This window comes from Eublepharis macularius, chromosome 16 (assembly GCF_028583425.1).
Source record: "Eublepharis macularius isolate TG4126 chromosome 16, MPM_Emac_v1.0, whole genome shotgun sequence".
Taxonomy (NCBI): domain Eukaryota; kingdom Metazoa; phylum Chordata; class Lepidosauria; order Squamata; family Eublepharidae; genus Eublepharis; species Eublepharis macularius.
Window position 1 is genome coordinate 12,559,187 of NC_072805.1, and position 18,852 is coordinate 12,578,038.

Consider the following 18,852-nt stretch of genomic DNA (forward strand, 5'->3'; position numbering starts at 1 on the left):
TTTTCAAATCAAACAAAGTTCAATACTTACAGTTGGGTTAAGAGTAATATGTGGAGCCAGCCCTCCCAGGGAGTAAACGTTGATATCGTGGTAACTGTACTGGGGCTGGGGAGGAACGGTAGCGGTGCACGTGGTGCTGGTAGCTGGTGTTGTGGAAGCAGCTGAGAACGTAAAGCAGAAACAGAAGGAAGGTTTGCAGCACGTCTTCCCTAACACAAACTCAGACCCTCAAAATAAGCCTTATGGGAGACAGGTGGCTTTAGATGCTTGGACCAACCATTTTGGCACAAGCAATGACACGGCATTTGCTCAACTTTACAACGTAACTGACAGTTACTCAGGCGCTATTTGCCCATTTCCAGGGCGAGCCTCAGCAGAGCCACACCCATCTAAGGAGTGGAATATTAACAGGGGAAGAACCAGCCACCTGCTCCAGGGCATCAACACTGGCAAAGAAAGCCAACTGTATGAAGGTGAAATTCACTATTGTTAAATACACCGCTAGGAAAGAGCAGGGACTTTAGTGCTGAGGAAGGGAGTATCCAATGTACAAAATTAACCAACTACGTCATCAAACCATACTGGGAAGGGTGGGCAACGCAACTGCTGCAGCCTGGGAAAGGGTTACAGCTTGACACTTACTGGTGGTCGTGATGGGCGGCAACTCTTCCGGCTGTTTCACATCCTTCTTTGGAGCAGACAGCTGTTCGTCCAGGTTCTTCAGCCGATCCTTGTCCTTCAAGAGGTTCCCAGGTTTCAGCTCATTGATGTCAAGAGCAAGGTTCTTGCAGAGCACTTCGATCTCAAACTTCAAGTTCAGCTGTGTAATAATGAATCATTTCAGGGTTTAAGTCATCATTTCAGGCTTCTGGCTGAGGCTGGGCCTCCGCTGGCTGGAGGATACAACATCTACCCCCCTCCCTATGAGAGCTGACCACCACTGCTCTGAAGCTGCTGCTATGTTCAATTGTACTGTTGCATTATTTGTTATCAACTGTATTGCTGCCATCAGGAAAAAGAGTGCTGCTATTTTTTATATTTTTGTATGATGCTTTTAAATGTTTTATATGGAATGTTTTAAATGTTTTTAATGCTGTTATCCACCCTGAGCCTGCTTGCGGGGAGGGCAGAATACAAATACGATAAAATAAAAATAAATTAAAAAATAAAATAAATAATAAGGTAGTCATGTCAGATGACAGTGACCACAAAGATTCACTACCACATTTGCCTGCTGCTTCAAAATTAAAGACATACACTGAAGGGCTATGTGCTTTTAAGCTAAATATTCTGAACTGAAACAGCAGCCTAATTTAGAACAGCAGCACTTGGGCATGCCAACAATAATATGTTTCCAATCACCTCCTTGATTTCTTGAGTCTTGAACAGAGTATTTTGGGTGGCTTCCGACAAGCTGTCTGACTAGCAAATCAAATGCGCTCACAGCCCTGCCCCACCAAAACAGCCATTTCACAACACTTCAAAAATGCTTGCGGGGTCAGCATGGTTGGAAATCCTCAATTCAAAAGCTCATAAAAAAACAAACTTAACAATGTATCTATTCTAAACAAAGCCAAGTTGCAGTCTCCTTGAATTGATTACAGGCATTGTACGATGTCATGTCAGATTTTTGCCAATATTTTTTGCCAATTATTTCCCTCTGGAAAAAAATGACAATGAGGGGAAGGAAGAAGTTCAGAATATTTTACTTTTAAATCGTGTTCCTGATGCAACTCTGCGAGTACATTCATGATCGCCATTGTCCAAGGATTGGGAGGCCTGAAAACCTACAAAGGAAATGAGATGGCAAAATGAACAAAACCAGCAAAGGACCTTCAACAGCTTACCCAGACACATGAGGAGTCTTTCAAACACACCTACGGAAAAGCCAGCCTGTATCCTTTAAGCCAGGACTTGTAGGGGAAGTAATCCACCACTGATGGAGAACCATGAGATGCAAGTATCACTAGAGGAGTTCTGTGCAATGATGTATCTGGTTGCTCCTCCACCAACTCGACCCATCTCAGGGTCCCCTTCCCTGCCCAACACAAAGGTCAAGGAGCAGCAACGTCCCTTGCCCAAACCATTTCCATGGGTGCCACATGGGACTGACAGCAGGCTCTTGGGCACAGAGCCCTGGCCCAATAGCTTTTGTTTGGTTTCACCAAATGCCATCGTGCCAATCAAGATTTCCATCTCTAGCTGTGGTTTTTTTGTTGGAGGCATCTCAGCTCTGTGCAAGGCATGGGCCATGACTTACGGCCTGCAGGAAAGTAACAGGCACAAAAATGAAACGTGGCAAGTTTCCCTCAACTATTACAGCAGTGGCCAAGTTTTCAAAGAATATTTTTCTTCACACTCTGTACTGAAAAGTGACACCCTCTGCTCCTATTTATAGGTCAAAACTACAAATGACCAACTTAAATGTGCTACATGCTATTCCCTTGCTTCCTTTCCCTTTTAACAGATCTATGGATCTTTCCTTCATTAGGTTTAAGATGATGGCATTTCCCCATTGTTTCAGCTTACGCAGAAGAGGCAGAGCCAAAGCAGACGTCAAAGAACTATGAAACTCCTTGCTTCTGACTACGCTCCTTGCCTCTGACAGAAAACTGGAGATCAGACTTACCACGCTTCTTACGCTCGATTCCAAGACTTTGGCAACAAATGGCACGACATACAGCAGCTCCTGCTGGCCCTTAACGTAAGCCTCCAACAGCAAGGATTTCACGTCCAAGTCCTAAAATCAAAGCAGTGCAAATCAGACCTGGTAATGCAAAGCAACAGAGGGGAGAGAAAAGCACTCTGCAATGACTGTTTTCCCTCCAACAGGTTGCTGATGTTGATGCAGCCGGGAAAGTGAGCGCACAATGATGCACTGAAGTGACGAGGTTCACAGTAGGAGCTCACAACCCGCTCTGCCTTACCGTGTGCAAGATGGGCTTGTTCTTCGCCAGTGTGATCATCCCCAACCAGTGACCCAGGTTCTTCAGCAGAGAACGGTCAGAGAAGTTGGCAGCAGCTTTATCAGATGTGAGCAGTACCTAAAGGATTTTTTGGGAGAGACAAAGGCACATGAAATTTAAGTTGATGGGAAGCCCCACTGAACATCTTCTGTTAGTGCTCCAACTCAAACAAGGAGTTTTGCAGCACCCTGAACACAAAGAGATGTATTGCTTTTGTGACCTGCATACCACTTCAGTAGATGTACAGGCACTTAGGGGGCAGATATATATAAAATATATATAAAAATCATATAGAGAACAAATGCAGAATAAGGGCAAAAGGCCATAAAATGCAAGGGATTCTGCAAATATGACATTTCTATGCAAAGCTCAAATATATACAGGATAAATTCAGATAAGCACTCCCCTTCTTAATCTTGTTAAACTCGATTAACAGTAGCAGAAAGTGAGAGATGTTTGGTCTCAATTAAGACCTAAAAGAACACAATCCAATTTACAGATAAATTCTAATTGAGTAATTTCATGCTGGAGCTTCCTGACGGAGATTTTCAACTGAATAATGGTGATGTTTCACTTTCAGTAATTGAATACTTCCAACTCAGACATATTAGCCATGGCAATAATTGCTTCTAAAGCAGAATTTAACTCAAGATCTAAATATTTTAGGCCCCTGAAGGACGGCTGAGTAGGGGTGTGTGCTGTGGGTTTACGATATGGGTAGATTCGGCATTCCCAAATCGGCTCCAGCATTGATGAAGGCGGTGAGGGAAGCTCCAAGCAGAGCTTTTCTTGCTGTTTGCACGGCAAGAAAAGTGCTGCTTTCATCCCCTTGGTAGGTTTTCCTGCTGCCTTTTTCACCCCTCTCCCGTTGGGTGAAAGAAGGCAGCAGGAACCTTTGAAAGCAGTACTTTCAAAGTGCTTTGATCTTTGGTATGCTCTCAATCTTTACAGAGCATGCCGAAGCGTTTTGAATACCCAAATACTGAAGCGGATTCGGGTTATTCCAGATTGTTTTCTCACTTCGGGTAAAACTGAAGCGGGAAACCCAAATCTTTTTTGGGTGCACACCCTACAGCTGAGTACAATTGCTATGTCATGGTTTATTTACTATAGTGAAATAACTATAGTGAAATCTATTACTATAGTGAAACTGCAATTAATGCAGTAGGTCCACATCTAATGGCTACTGTATCTTAATTTATCATTCATTTAGCTGTTGAGATAATCAACAAACAAATCTGCATTCCAGATTTCTTTCAAACGCAGTTTTTGCCTATTTACCTCTAGAGGCTGTTGTGTGGTAGCATCCACAGAACGCTACACACTGGTGCCTGAGGATGCACCCCCTATGTTCTACAAAGGAGTCTCACACTGGGAAAAATATTTTCCAGCTACAAATTACTTCCCTTTATGCTCTGCATTCTCAGTGTTTTTCAAGCTTATTAGAGCTGCCTGTTTAATACTATCTTTCTTTCACCTGTATTTCAGCGCCTCTATCTCAGGTTTCTTGTTGGTCTGACAAAATGAGACAAAACCCCTAGCTCTGCCAAAGCTATCTGCATTAGCATTCTGGGACACATCCAGGGCTTATATCACAATTGAAATTTGACTATAAATAGTAGCCTATTCTAAAATTTATCAGGATACTGAGAAACCAGTAACAGCAAGCAAAAAATGGACAATGAGGTGAACTGAAGCAGTGAGACTGCAATGGAACCCCAATAAGCAAGGGTTAATACCAACATCCTCTTGTGTCAAAGCATCTACCTGTTAAGTTCCGCCTCTTCTTGAAAGGTAGGAGATGGGGAAAGAGATCAACAGGGCAGTACCTACCTTGATATTTCTGTAGGTTTCACTAAGAACCATTTTGTTGAATTCTGGATTCTTAAGCGTGTCGAGGAAATTTGAGTAGAGGCTGTGGAAGTTCGGCTCAATACTAACTCTCTTCATCACGAGATACTGTGAAACCCAAGGCATGAACTCTTCTTTCACGGTTTCCTTCAGCTCCTCAACCTGCCTCCAGAAACATATGTTAAGGAGAAAATTGTTCAATGAAGGATGAGGCTTTTCTGTGATGGACTGGGACAGGCACACAGACCCACACGGCTGTATAGCAATATGGTATACTGTGACGGAGACTTTCAAGCGCTACAGCATGAGACCTGCATGATTTTCTTAATTTGACTTAATTACAGGAGTATTTTGCATAAATAAACTCCATGCACGAGTAGGCAGGAGACACACAAGTCAGCTGCACCCTCCACAGGCATGCCATTCACTTGGTCCCACAGTTCCATCAGCCTCTCCACAAGGAAAGAAAAACCAGGACAGAACTACTTGTGTGCTACTTGCCTTCTGAGTCATATTTGATTGAGACAGGTTGTTGAAGATAAAGGCAATCTTTTCCTGAACGTTTTCAGGGGGTTCAACAATTCTCTCTGTCTGATCTGTGGCCACTAGCAAGGTATCAATGTTGGTTGTATTAATCGATGGCTGAAAAACAGTAAGAAAGATTTAAAGAGGGTGCCAATGAACATTGAGTTATCATATACCATAATCAACGCACATGATGCCCTGAAGTATGAAGCAAGTCACTAAATTACTGCAGGAAGACTAGAGTTATGCAAACTAGGGGTGTGCACCCCCCCAAAATTTGGGTTTCCCACTTCAGGTTTACCCAAAGCGGGAAAATGTTCCAGAATTACCCAAAACCTGAAGCGGCAAGCTGCTTCGGATTTGGGTATTTAAATCACTTCAGTATGTTCCATAAAGATTTGAAGCATACTGAAGAGAGGGGGGAAGCTTTGCCCAAGTGCCCCCACCCCCTACCCCCACCCCGAGCCCCATCACCCCCCGCCCTCTACCCCACTTACTAGGCTGGGAGGCAGCTGGGAGTCAGGATGACCAGCTGGGCAGCAGGAGGGTGTGCTGTCGCCACCTCTGCTGCTGCAGTGGCCAGCTCGGAGGCGGAAAGGTCCAGAGCTGCCACCTCCGCTTGTGCGCTGCTGCCTCCGCAGCTGCCTTGGCAGCCAGCTGGGCAGCAGAGAAGGCCACAGCCACCACCGCAGCGGCCAGTGGAAACGCCCAGATAAGTGAGGCAGAACGTGGCGGGGTGGTAGGAAGGAACTTGGTGAGGTAAGTGGGCCCCGAAGCTTTCTGAAGAAACTCGAATCGCTTCGGGAAGCTTTGATTCAGGATTTCCAAATTGGAAATGCAAACACATTTGCATGTAATCACAGTGCCACTGTAAGTTTATGAAATTGTAGTGCCATTGTAAGTTTCCATGCAGCAGCACGGAAAGGGGTATTTAAACCCCACGAACCGGCTCCCGAATTGGGGCAAGTTCGTGAAAGTTCATGGTTTGTGCAAGGGGACAAACCACGAACCGCACAGTTCATTTTTTTCTCGGATTGTGCCCACCTCTACTTAGTATATGTATTTATATTTGCTACGGGGGAAAATCTTTCTGGAAAAGCTTTATTTGCACTTATAATCCAATACTCTACTATGGGAGTCTTGAAGATCAAAGCAAGTGCCTTTTAGGTGTGGCTAAAGTGACATGGGTGATTATAAGCAGCAAAAGAAAAAAATGCGCTTGTCCTGAGCCGCGTGCAAATATTAACAGGCGTTTGTTTTTATGACTGTGCCTTTGGCATACACTTCTAAGCTCATTCAAACACATCCATCATACTCTCTTCCCTGCAGTACACAGGCTAAGTACTCACCGGCACATCCTTCTTGAAGCTGACTCGGCCCACGGGAGTGATCGTGGTCTTTGCCACAGTAGTTGTTGTGGTGGAGGTGGTTACTATAGTGCTTACTTGACCAGCAAGAGGCGTTTTTGCTGGGGCCTGAGCCTGGGCCTGAGCTTGGGCAAGTGCAATACTTCCAGGGGTGGTGATTGAGCCCTGCATCTTCACAGGAGGGTCTCTTGATTGCTGTCCATATTCAATATACTAAGACAGACAAGAAGTATAATGCTCTTAAAACTCACATGCATACACAGGAATGTTAACAAATCGACTGCTTTCACAATACTACAATTACCTCACAAACATTCAAGCAACCATCAATAAAACTCTAGAATGCTCCAGTTGCCCAGCACATACAAATAAAAAGGTTCAATACAGACTAAAGAGAAGCTGCCGTCCTCTTGTGCTAAACAGAACTTGGTGATGCTGTCCAGATCAAATATTAGCAAGCAGGGTTTGGAGGCCCGTGCTCTAAGTCTTTACTTTCCCATTCCTACGCCCAGAATTTTCCACACGGTGGGAATACAAGAGGCTACAAGATTGAGAGGAAACTCGTGGCTTGCAATTGCAAAGTCCAAGAAGACTTCAATGAGAGTAAAAAGTCATAAAAACTACAGTCCAGATAAAGAACAAAAACTATTACCAAGTCATGAACAGAATTTTGGATAAGGACAGTAAAGTTTCTGCAACCACTAAAAAAAAAAAGTCTATTTCTCATCGGTGATGGATTGAGTGTTGAATCAGAAAAGTACAACCAAGGCACTGTCTTCTCTGAATTAGACCAAAATGGGTGCCCATGTTAGTCTGCCTGTAGCAGCAGAAGCAGAGGAGTTAACCATGTTAATCTGTAGTTGCAAAGTAGTAAAGAGTCCGGTAGTACCTATAAGACTAACAAAATTTGTGGTAGGGTATGAGCTTTCGTGAGTCACAGCTCACTTCTTCAGATACAGCTAGAATGTGAGTTCATCTGTCCTTATATCTTGGACAGTAGACTGATTTAAGATGCCAATTGACAACAGCCAGTGAATGACAATAGCAGGCATGATTGGATAGGGTGGGGTATGCAGAGAGTTAATGGATGTGGAGAAATCAGCATTGGTAATGAGACAGGAAGCCCAAGTCTCAATTCAATCCGGGTAGATTCATTGTCTTCAGCTTCGTTATCAGTTGCAATTCAGCAGCCTCTCTTTCTAATCTCCCTTTGACATTCCTCTGCAGGATAACTTGCTACTTTTAGGTAAGCAACTAAATGTCTTGGAAGGTTAAAATGTTCCCCCACTGGTTTTTGAACGTTATGGTTTCTGATGTCAGATTTATGTCCATTAATTCTTTGTCGAAGGGACTGGCCAGTTTGTCCAATGTAGAGCGTGGAAGGGCACTGCTGACACATGATGGCATAAAACATATTAGAGGAGGAGCAGGGGTATGAACCTGAGATGGTAAGGCTGATGTTGTTGGATCCACTGATGGTGCTGCTGGGATCTATATGAGAGCAAAGTCGCATCTCAATTTGTTGCAGGCCTTAGTACCAGAGTGTTTAACATGTTACTGTTAAATTGTTTATCATTGTGGGCTAGTTGTTTTAGGTTAGCAAGCTTTCTGTAAGCAAGAAAAGGTTGCCCCCCCCCCCAGTGCCTGTGTGAGTGAAGTGTCACAATCCAGCATGGGTTGTAGGTCATCAATCCAACACTGGTTGTAGGTCATTCCAGCTGCATCTGAAGAAGTGAGCTGTGACTCACGAAAGCTCATACCCTACCATAAATTTTGTTAGTCTTATAGATGCTACTGGACTCTTGCTCTTCTCTGAATTGTAACTAATAAGACGGTTGATGACATGTAAACATTCAAGTATTACATAGATATACATAAATCCCCACTGAATGGAAAGTCACTCGATGCATAGACCATAAAGTCAACATTGCTTTTAGTGTTGGGACGACAGCATTTGCACCAGATCTTCTGGATCCCAATTCCACTATCCCTTGTCTGATTGCTTTCGATAGGACTGGGCTGGCAGCCTGCTTCACCCAGGAAAGCTCATTCACATGCAAGCCCATTTAAAAAACAAAGCTGTGTTGCAAGTATAAGAGAAACAGCCAAATATATTCTTCCAGTGGCAAAGGGCTACAGGTTCTCTGTAAAAGGAGATTTATGGAGAAGGGGGCAACAGAAAGTCCTGTAGCATCGGCTGTTCACACAGAAATTTGACAAGATTCTTTACTGAGTGGGCAGAGATGAGAAGCTGAGGTACTTGGAACAGACACGCATGGCTAAAAATGCCGTTTTCCTCCCTCCCCCATGCCACATCTCCACCCCTTTTTGGTTCACTTTCCACTTTTTAAACTCTTTACTTTTTAAACACTCACCTCCTGCAGGTGATGAGGGAACTGTATAAAGTGACTAATAGAAGCCAAGTGCTGACAATACTGGGGATAGTCCTTCAATCTGTCAACAGCAAAACTATCCATTAGTTAAAGAAAAAAAATATCCTCATCAAGACCACCACAACAAAATACTAGTTTATCTATAACGCTTAATGGGTTTGGAGCTTCCTCTGTAGTAATAATGATGAAATTACAGCCCTTGAGGCTGTAACGGAAGCCCCGCATGGAAGTAATACTGAAACAGAAGCTGCACAATTGGACTTACACATACACACCACACACAGACTTCTGCTACAAGCAGCACATTTCTACCTGCGTAGCATATGATCCATTTAAAAAAAAATAGCCCAGTCCTCATGGGAAGCACCAAGCTCACTGAGGTTTAGTGCCACAAACTTGTATTGGAAAGCAGAGGCAAGCACAGCTAGACTGTCATAAAGCTACAGAAACCATTTTGAATAGTCTCATCCCTGCAGAATGTGGACCGAACTCCAAAGGCGAAAACGGAAGAGTGCAACAGAAGAGAGAAAATTTGTGTAATACACAAATATCAAGCCGAGCTCAATTTTGTCCCAATGACCAGAATACAGGTTAGAATTCTGAGAATCTCATCCTTCATTTAAAATGTTTAGCAGGTTCAGAAAATTTTGAACCCACACAATGCATCAATGTGACCTGAATAAACATTGTGCCCCATGTTTATGCTGTTCCCAGCCCAGCCCCATAGTTGTAAGAGAGAAGGAAATAATGCCCTGGCTGCCTACAGCTGCTGGAAGGAATCAGATCCTAGAGAGTCACAGGAAGTGTAAGGATGGCACAAAGGAACAGAAGCCTTGAGAGAAGTGGCGCCAGGATAAAAAGCAGCGGGGAAAAGACTATAGGGACATGAAAGGGGAATAGACAGGGCCTAAAAGGCTTTCGGGAAGAGGGACACAGGGAATCAGGCTGGTTGGTCGGACAGAAAAGTATGTAACAGAACTATGCCATGGTGGCACCAGGTAAGCTTAGCCTACTAGTTTCAAGGGGTCTAGGAAGTCTTGTAAAATGGAAGTAAGTTTAAGATTTATACACTGTAGTGTGCCTGGGAGAAGTAACTTGTGTGTCCCAAAAACATCAGGAGCAAGCCAGCCAAAATTAAGTGCCTTAAGTCCTATTGATTTCATTGGGAGAGAGGCTCCTTCCACTGATATGAATGAGACAGAAAAGACTAACTCGTAGATAGGTTGTGTCTATTTTCTGTAACTCTACAGAAAGGACATGACAGAGAAACCTTATATTTAGTAATGTGGATCTTCCCCATTTAAGGAGCAACACTTGAGACTTCAAGTCAGTTCAAGCCACTAAGAAATCCAAAGGAGATTTAGACTTGGAAAGGCAGCCACGGAGGAGCTACAAAAGACCTTAAGAATAAGAATGTGTCACTGGGAAGCAAGATCAAGATAATCCACACTATGGTATTCCCTATTACTGTGTATGGATATGAAAATTGGACAACGAATAAAGCTGACAGGAATAAAAGTGATTCATTTGAAATGGTGGTGCCGGAGGAGAGCTTTGTGGATACCATGGATGTCCAAACAGACAAATAAATGGGTTCTAGATCAAATCAAGCCTGAAGTCTTCCTAGATACTCAAATGAGTAAACCAAGACAACCATACTTTGGCCACATCATGAGAACACAAGACTCACTGGAAAAGACAATACTGTTAGGAAAAGTCGAAGGCAGTAGGAAAAGAAGACCACCCACGATGAGGTGGATTGGCCCAATAAAGGAAGCCACAGCCTTCAGTCTGCAAGACCTAAGCTAGGCTATCAAAGGTAGGACATCCTGGAGGGCATTCATTCATAGGGTCGCCAAAAACCGGAAGCAACTTGACACCGCATTACACACGCACGCAAGTAGTTATACTAAAATCTGCATTCCCTTTAACTCAAGTTTCTATTTAACATATGCCTCTGTTACGGGATATGCTCAAGATCAGAAATGTATCAATAACTCTGCATTGCGAAGCTACATACTGCTGATGAAGGCACATACTTAAAGAGATCCCCCCTACACACACATTTTTCTGGAAATATTATAAAAAGGCACTCACCTATTTTTAAATCTATCTAGTGCAGCAATACCAAAATAGTACATTTTGGATGCAAAAGGCTTTCGTAAGGCTTCAAGAACATAGCGCAAGGCCAGGCCCAGTGCCATATATGTAACCAGTCCTTTCTCTATTATCCCACCAAACAGGCAGGCTGTTATGTGTAGTTCTTTATCTGGGTACTGGGGGAAAAAGCGATACTCCTCAAACAAGTTCCTCAGCATACAGTTAAATACTTCACGTTCCCGTTTAATGTTGGAGTCTTTAAACCTCTGCAGCATTTCTAACACCTGCAAAGAAATCAGAATGTTATGAAGAGACTCTTTTTCACTCAACCCTTCCACAAAAGGAATTTAAAACACTTGCACAGTGCCATGTTCACCGGAAACAGCAAGACTTGATTCCAGTAGCATCTTAATTACCAACAGGATTTCTAGGGTATAAGCTTTCGAGAGTCAAAGCTCCCTTCTTCAGATACAAATATACATCTCTGATGGAGGGAGCTTTCACTCCTGAAAATTTATACCCTGGAAGTCTTACTAGTTTTTAAGATGCTATTGGACTCAAATCTTGCTCTTCTACTGCAGCCCAACATGGCTACCCACCTGAAACTATGTTCACTGGGAAAGCCAGGTCCATTATTTGCTAGGAGAAAAAAATCTGGAGTCATTCTTTTCAAAAAATTTAGTAAATCTAATCAAATATTAAAAATATTAAATGTATGAAGTCACAATAAAAATGTCTTGGACCTTGGGCGTTCATGGAAGAGCAAAAATATTGCTGTGAGTATAAGCAGGATTCATGTAATAGTGGACACTAGATAGATGTGTTTATATCACAAGAATTGTCAGACTATTTTGGAAGTGCAAAACATTAAAATAATATTTCCTAACAATGCATACATGAGTGAAAATCACATCTGAAAAATGGATGGTGATTTGGTACAATTTATTGTGCATTACCAAACCTTCCCTGCTATTTAAAGCTTAGTAAATGTACTCCTTTGCTAAACAGCATGTTATTTTAGAAAACTCTTAGAAAGCCCCAAACGGGCTGCATGGTAAAAGTAAGTGGACCTTTTCCCTATAGCTTTCTGTGCAATACAGATTTTTTATATAAATCAAATGTTATGGTATTATTCTTATTTTAAAAAGATACCAATGCTGTTTTAGTTAATATACCCCTTAATGCCTTGACATCTAATACTAAATTACAAAAACTGTGTGAAATGTGCTTGGGATGGCCTTTTGGAATACAGTAGTTACCTTTCCACTGGACAATTCAAAACATCCAATTTTCACTTGCACATTAGTTGCCTGCAACAATATGGGCATACATTTTGGAACTTTAAATTTCCCTTCAACTGCACCCAAACAAAAAGCAATGTTGCAAGCACATGTTGTCCCAAACTTTGCACAAGTCTGAAAAGAATGCTGATCAGAGAAAAGAGCAAGGGGAGAGACAAAGCACATGTGCAAGGGTGACACATGGGCTCTCTGAAGCTCACCTCATCTACAGACATAGTTGGATGCGGAGGGTGATTATAAATTCGCTGAAAATAACTGTTGGCTTCGTCATCAATCTCTTTGCTAAAGTGCTGATTTGCCTCTGGCCATACCTGAGATAAGTCAGCTGTTGGGGGGAAAGGGGACACAAATAAATCCATGCAATCTTGGAAAACCATGCTTATTACACAACTATAGATTCAATCTCAAGGGAACCAGTTACGTTGGTTTGAGTGACTGAGAAGATGCAACCTGTACAGCAACTGTACTGACAGCAACTGTGCAAGGCAGAAGAGCAAGTCACGCGGTCCGTAAAATGGGAGTACCTTTATTCCCTAGCCCAGCCCAGTTGGCTGAATACAGCACGTGTGCACATAGCATGCTGAACACAAACATGCAAACACGCTTCCATACCACATTATTACAAGAATGAGATCAGAATCCACCACAGGTTTACTGATCGATCATTCTGTATGCTCAAGCTTTAAATTGCAATTAGCAGAGCTAAAATGAGCTAAGAAATCACCTTTTCTTAGATTGGAAAATGTCTTTGAGCAGCCTTGCAAATAGAGAACACTAGTTGCCCAACCCCTCCTACTGGAAAGCACCACAGTGATAAGGCCTTGGTATGCTAAGTTTATGGCTCATCGGTCACACTTGCCCACCTCCTCATGCCACACATCTAGTATTCCACACATGATGGTCCTCGTAAGCCCTTTGCTGAGCACCACTATCCTTGTACCTCAGTTGCCTGTTTTCTCACCTATGGTTCCCACCCCTTGCCACAAAATGCATCATCGGGAACCCTCTTGGGCAATCGTGTCCAGAGGTAGTACTTGAGAGATTACTATTTAAGGTAGGAGTCCCCAGTGTGGTGCCTGCAGGAGCCACTGTGCCCACCATCAACTTCCTTGGTGCCCACCAAGTGTTTTTAGAAACTGGCTGGAGTCATGTGGGCTTCTGATTGGTCACTGGAGATCTGATCAGCTTTACAGAATAAAACAATGTTTCACCCACAGCTGCCCCCACACCATTGGTTTTGTTTTCCCTTACTCCTCTTCCTAGAGTATTTTTTTCAACAGCCCCTCTTCTCCCCTGCACCTGGGCTTCCTTCCTCTGCGTGTGTGGCTCTGCCTTCTCCAGCAGCCATTCTGTCATTGGCTCCGCCTCCTGTGAGATGAGTGCCCCCCACCCTTGGTCACAATTCCAAAGGTATCCCCAAGGCTTAAAAAGGGTGGAGACTCCTGGCTGCATCACTATCTTGCTCTCTCTTCTTCACCCAAGAGAGCTCGGCACACTCATTAGCTACAAAATTCTATTGCTGAAAAATCATGGCAAGAAGAACAAAAGCAGTCAGCCTCGTGACTGCTGTCAAGATTTCAGTAAAAGTTGTCATGTGCACTCTAATATGTTCTATGTCAACAGCAATTTTAACAGACACAAATCAACTTCTATCCTACTGTAGAGCTTAATACTGGCATCTTACAGTCTAGTTTAAGATTTTAGTGTCAGTTTTGGAAATATTAACCTGTTCTACATGGAAAAGATAATGCTTCCTTATACTGAATCAGACCTCTGGTTCATTAAGGGCAGCATGGTCTACTCAGATTGGCAGCAGCTCTCCAGGGCCTTTCACATCACCTGCTACCTGACCCTTTTAACTGGAAACCTGGGACCTTTGGCATGCAAAACAGATGCTCTGCCTCTGAGCCACAGTTGCTCCCAACCACTGTAGCTAAATCAGATTACTGATACTTTGGAAGAGTGAAAAATAATCTCTTTGAAAAAACTGTTGAGAAAATGTCATACATGAACACACATGCAGCTGCCTTATGCTGTATCAGACCTCTGGTCCAAAGTCAATATTGTCTATCCAGACCGGCACTGGTTCTCCAGGGTCTCAAGCAGTGGTCTTTCACGTCATCTACTGCTTGATCTTTTTAACTGGAGACACCAGAGATTGAACCAGAGACCTTCTGCATGCCAAACAGATGCTCTACCACTGAGCCACAGCCCCTCTCAAAATTCAAACTCCACTATTCTAGTTTTAAGGTACTACGAGTTCCATCTTTATCAAAGATTTCTCAGCCTGGTAACATAAATCAAACTGTTTTCTGAATACAAATATATAGCAAATGCCCATTCCATTCAAAAAGAAAGGAAACAGATATTCAGTTCTGTACAAGCCTGCAGAACACTAGAGTATGTTCAAGAAAAAGAGGGAGAGGTGTGGTTCTCTCTCTTCCTAATATTCAGGGAAGACTGCAGAACAGAGGATGCAACATCCTTCCTACAACCACCACTTGCCACACTGCAATATCTGAAGCTGTTATCACAGGGTGAAGAGAGGGCAGGCCTATAGGACCCGGCAAAATTCCTCTTCTCTTGCACAGCAGCAGTAGGAATACAAGCAGAACAGGAAGAGGATGGGTACTTGCCAATCATCAACCTAACGGGCTTTTTCGCTAGTGGTTGTACTGAACTGATTGTGAAGACTGTTGTCATAAAGTCTGCACAGTATTGCTATGAAAGGAATTCCTCATGCAGACTGACAAGCCACTCGATTCGGTGGGCTGCTTTTGGAGCTGAATAATTTAGGATTAGTCCCAGCTACTGTGCTGGATGTGCTTCTAACCCTGGCTGGTTAAGGCTAGACAGTTGCCTTCTAGTTAGCCCCGGGTGGGATGCCCAGAAGCCCCATCTAGGCCACTCTCCACTCCCAAAAGGAAAAATGGGATAAATGGGGGGGGGGGGGCTTAAAAAGCGGACACTGCACAGGCTGAAGCTGCTGCCATCACTCTTGGAGGGGGGGGATGCCCATATTTGCTACACACCACCACAGTCACACTTCACAATCAGACAACACTACCACTTACAAGGTTTCATCTTACTCTGCTGGAATGTAGGCGGGTTCAATCCTGATGTGCTCAGTTTCCTTGGCACAAATGGGTCATTATTCACTGCAGGGAGGCTGAGGGCCCCAGTTCCTATACTGAGACTGCTTGTTGTAAGACCACCGACTGAGGAAAAATACAAAATAACTGTCATTTGTGTAGCCGCAGGTGCAGCCATTAACTTGCTTGTCCCCACAAAGGAACAAGGGTAAATGGAACAATGTGCTACATAGACACCGACTGGCCATTTATGGGGGAGACTGGCTCAACCCCCCTGGCCACCTCGGCACTAGGTGTCAGAAGCCAAATTGCAGGGCAGTCGTTGTACAAGACTGAAGGTTCATTTTATATAATACAAGTGAGGAGGGGGGGGGCTATAAGTAACTGCAGGAGAAAGGAACAACATGGACATCCGATCCAACCTCTCCAGCTTTGAGCAGGCGGATTTCCTCTGCTTTATTGCCTTCACTGGACCTGACTCGGCTGCTCTTAACATGCCATACTCCTGGGGCATACCGAGTGGTCATCTTTTGTTGCAGCCCCCCCCCCCCCCCCAAGTCATACCAGTCATACTTTTCTGCAGACACGGGAAGTCTCCAGAGTATGCAGATTCCCTTACTTTCCTGTAGGTGGTTTGGTTTTGCTGCTTTTGTGATCCACATGGAGGAGGCCAGATTCTTAAGTGTTAAAAAGGTGAAGGTCGTCCCCTGTGCAAGCACCGAGTCATTACTGACCCATGGGGGGACGTCGCACCACGACTTTTTCTTGGCAGACTTTTTACGGGGTGGTTTGCCATTGCCTTCCCCAGCCATCTACACTTTACCCCCAGGAGACTGGGAACTCATTTTACCGACCTCGGAAGGATGGAAGGCTGATTAAGATACAGCAATTTAACATTTTGATTTAACATTCCAAACAGTATTTAGTAACTTGCATAAAAGTTAAGCGTTAACCCAATGACAAAGGATATAATGGCAAGAACACTGCTACTTCCCTGGAGAAAATTAAAGAACGATCAGCAGTGTTCCTTTCATGAGCACCAGTCCCTTCATACAACAGTACCTGGAAGCTGTGATGAGAGGCCACCAATCCCACTGAACGGTGTGTTCTGGTTTTGCGTAGAAAGTGGAGGAAATGCTTTTGCTGGTGACTGAGGAGTACTAAAGGCTGAACCCAGGTTTGGTGGAAAACCAGGCATACTCTGGGTATGCGGAGCCGCTGAACCACCTAAATTGAGAGATGCCATTCCAGCAAGCGGGTCGATCTAAGAACAAAATTAATGTTGAGAAGAGCCATAACATTTTCCAAAACTACTGAATGGTTGACAACTTCATTCAGCTCAGTCCCACAAGATCTAATGGTTTGCGTATCAGAAATACACATCCAACCCCTAGATTCCCAGTATTCTCCACCATCATGCTGTACATAAGGCAACCTATTTTTGTATTCCTTTCAAAAGTAAACAAAATGACATCTCAAAATTTGTACTGCACAGGGCTGATTTGGTCAGTATACTATGCAACTGCTTAATTCTACATCTGTTTAGAAGTCTGCAACATACTCCCAACGATACATTCGCTTGGCCACATTCTTGACAGCAGAAAAAAAACCTCAATAATCCATCCTGAAGAGGGCTTTGCTACTGGTACCAGCTACCACTGTAGTTATTCTCAACCTCATTATGCTTCCACTGTTGAGATACTGCTTAATCTGTAGCTGGTAGAACAAGGCTAACAAATCTTCAGAAAGAAGGTATTAAAAAAGTCAAAATCCTAATCTGAATATATTCGCTAAAGCACATCTCCCCAGAAGAGGAAGGGGTAGTGAGTGGCAGGGAGTAACTGAAATGTACCTTGTTCTTAAAAGAGCAATTCAGTTGAGAGCTGAAGTGCCCCAGTTATAACAAGTCCTTATGCTCTACCACTGCTGCTTGGCCCAAGAAGCTACAAACAAGACACATCAGGTTCAAAGGCAGTGCTTAAGCCTCAAATAATTTGCATATGTAAAGAAATCTCCCTCCCTATGTTCCTCCATGGCAACTTCGCTCATCTGAACAGGGTCTCCTGCAGGTGCCACCCTGCACATGGGCGAAATCAACAGCAGCCCGTACATGGGCTTTCTCTGTGGTAGCCCCTATCCTGTGCAACAGACTGCCTGAGGAGATCAGAAGAGCCCCCACTCTCCTAGCTTTCCGCAAACAATAAAAACTGAATTATTCAAAAAGGCTTTTGTATTGTAGGGAGGGGGACTTAGATGCTTTGCTAATGAGTTAAGAACCACACACTTGACCACACTTGCCTTATGTATTATCAGTTGTTTTTAAATATGTACTCCTATGAGCTACCTGTGCTTCATGTTGTCTAATGTCAGCCTTAGAATTGCTTATGCTCTGTTGCAGCATTTCTTCAACTCTGTATTGGATTCTTGCTAATGCTACACCTTTGTCAACTTGTGTTTATTTACTCTATGGCACTGTTTACGAAAATGTCCTTGATATTGACTGCACTAATTTCACACTATAAAATCCACCTTAAGTCTCAGTGAGAAAGGCAGACTATAAATGACATAAATAAAATAAATATCTGTTTAGTATGCTTTGAACTAATTTGATTTTACTATTCCTGACCACCTAAACTTCAGCTCCAAGACAGCTGAGACTACTTTACTGTTTTGTGTACACTCATTACTAGTCTCTAGTCAAAATCCGAGAAAGAAGGAAACATTGTATTTATCCAAACAGGAAAAACTTACTATTTCATGCCTTTTCTATTTTGATTCTGTATGCAAGAACTTGGGCTGCAGAGATGGAAGCCGCCCCTCCCATTGCTATGCTGCCATTCTCTACTTTCAGCCTACCTGTACAGGAGAGATGGCATCCAGACTGCTGGCACTGGGTGGGCGTCCTTTGGGCATGACTCCCGGTGGTGGCTGCCGAGCTTTGTTCATGACATTGCTGCAGTTGGCCACCATTGTGAGAATAGTTTCCGACAGCTCTTGTGAGACACTTCTAAGGGAGGAAAAAGAAGACATGTTTACTTAGGGCACATAAGCATTCTTCATTAGCCTTTACATCCAAGGAACACCACCTCCTGGCTGGAGAGCAGGGCCAATTTCCTGACTTGACCAGGAGAGGAACTGCCCACCCTCTCGGCTCAGCACTCAACCCCAACGCGAATATTCAGGGTGTTTTGTGTTTTTTCCTACGGGTGATCATTTGTTGTTTACTGGTCGTGAAAATTTCAGGGTTGGATCCAAGC

General features: G+C 43.5%; 1 protein-coding gene and 1 non-coding gene across 7 annotated transcripts in view; both read right to left on the minus strand.

Annotated features, from left to right (window-relative positions):
• CNOT1 (CCR4-NOT transcription complex subunit 1) overlaps positions 1-18,852 on the minus strand; it is a 107,874-nt gene that overhangs the window by 32,173 nt on the left and 56,849 nt on the right. For 4 of the 6 annotated variants that reach the window (XM_055000185.1, XM_055000189.1, XM_055000187.1 and 1 more), the window contains 14 exons: positions 18,452-18,602; positions 16,658-16,859; positions 15,578-15,721; positions 12,704-12,828; positions 11,200-11,486; positions 9,085-9,163; positions 6,692-6,922; positions 5,319-5,459; positions 4,800-4,979; positions 2,928-3,044; positions 2,630-2,740; positions 1,710-1,787; positions 643-820; positions 31-161 (listed from right to left, as the gene is read on the minus strand). In XM_055000185.1, the coding sequence (XP_054856160.1) occupies positions 31-161; positions 643-820; positions 1,710-1,787; positions 2,630-2,740; positions 2,928-3,044; positions 4,800-4,979; positions 5,319-5,459; positions 6,692-6,922; positions 9,085-9,163; positions 11,200-11,486; positions 12,704-12,828; positions 15,578-15,721; positions 16,658-16,859; positions 18,452-18,602 (2,155 nt within the window). The remainder of the gene's footprint in view (positions 1-30; positions 162-642; positions 821-1,709; positions 1,788-2,629; positions 2,741-2,927; positions 3,045-4,799; positions 4,980-5,318; positions 5,460-6,691; positions 6,923-9,084; positions 9,164-11,199; positions 11,487-12,703; positions 12,829-15,577; positions 15,722-16,657; positions 16,860-18,451; positions 18,603-18,852) is intronic. The other 2 variants (XM_055000188.1, XM_055000186.1) reach the window with 1 other exon arrangement.
• LOC129344355 (small nucleolar RNA SNORA50) lies at positions 17,440-17,575 on the minus strand. The gene has a single exon (XR_008598384.1). It is a non-coding gene; the product is annotated as a small nucleolar RNA SNORA50 (small nucleolar RNA).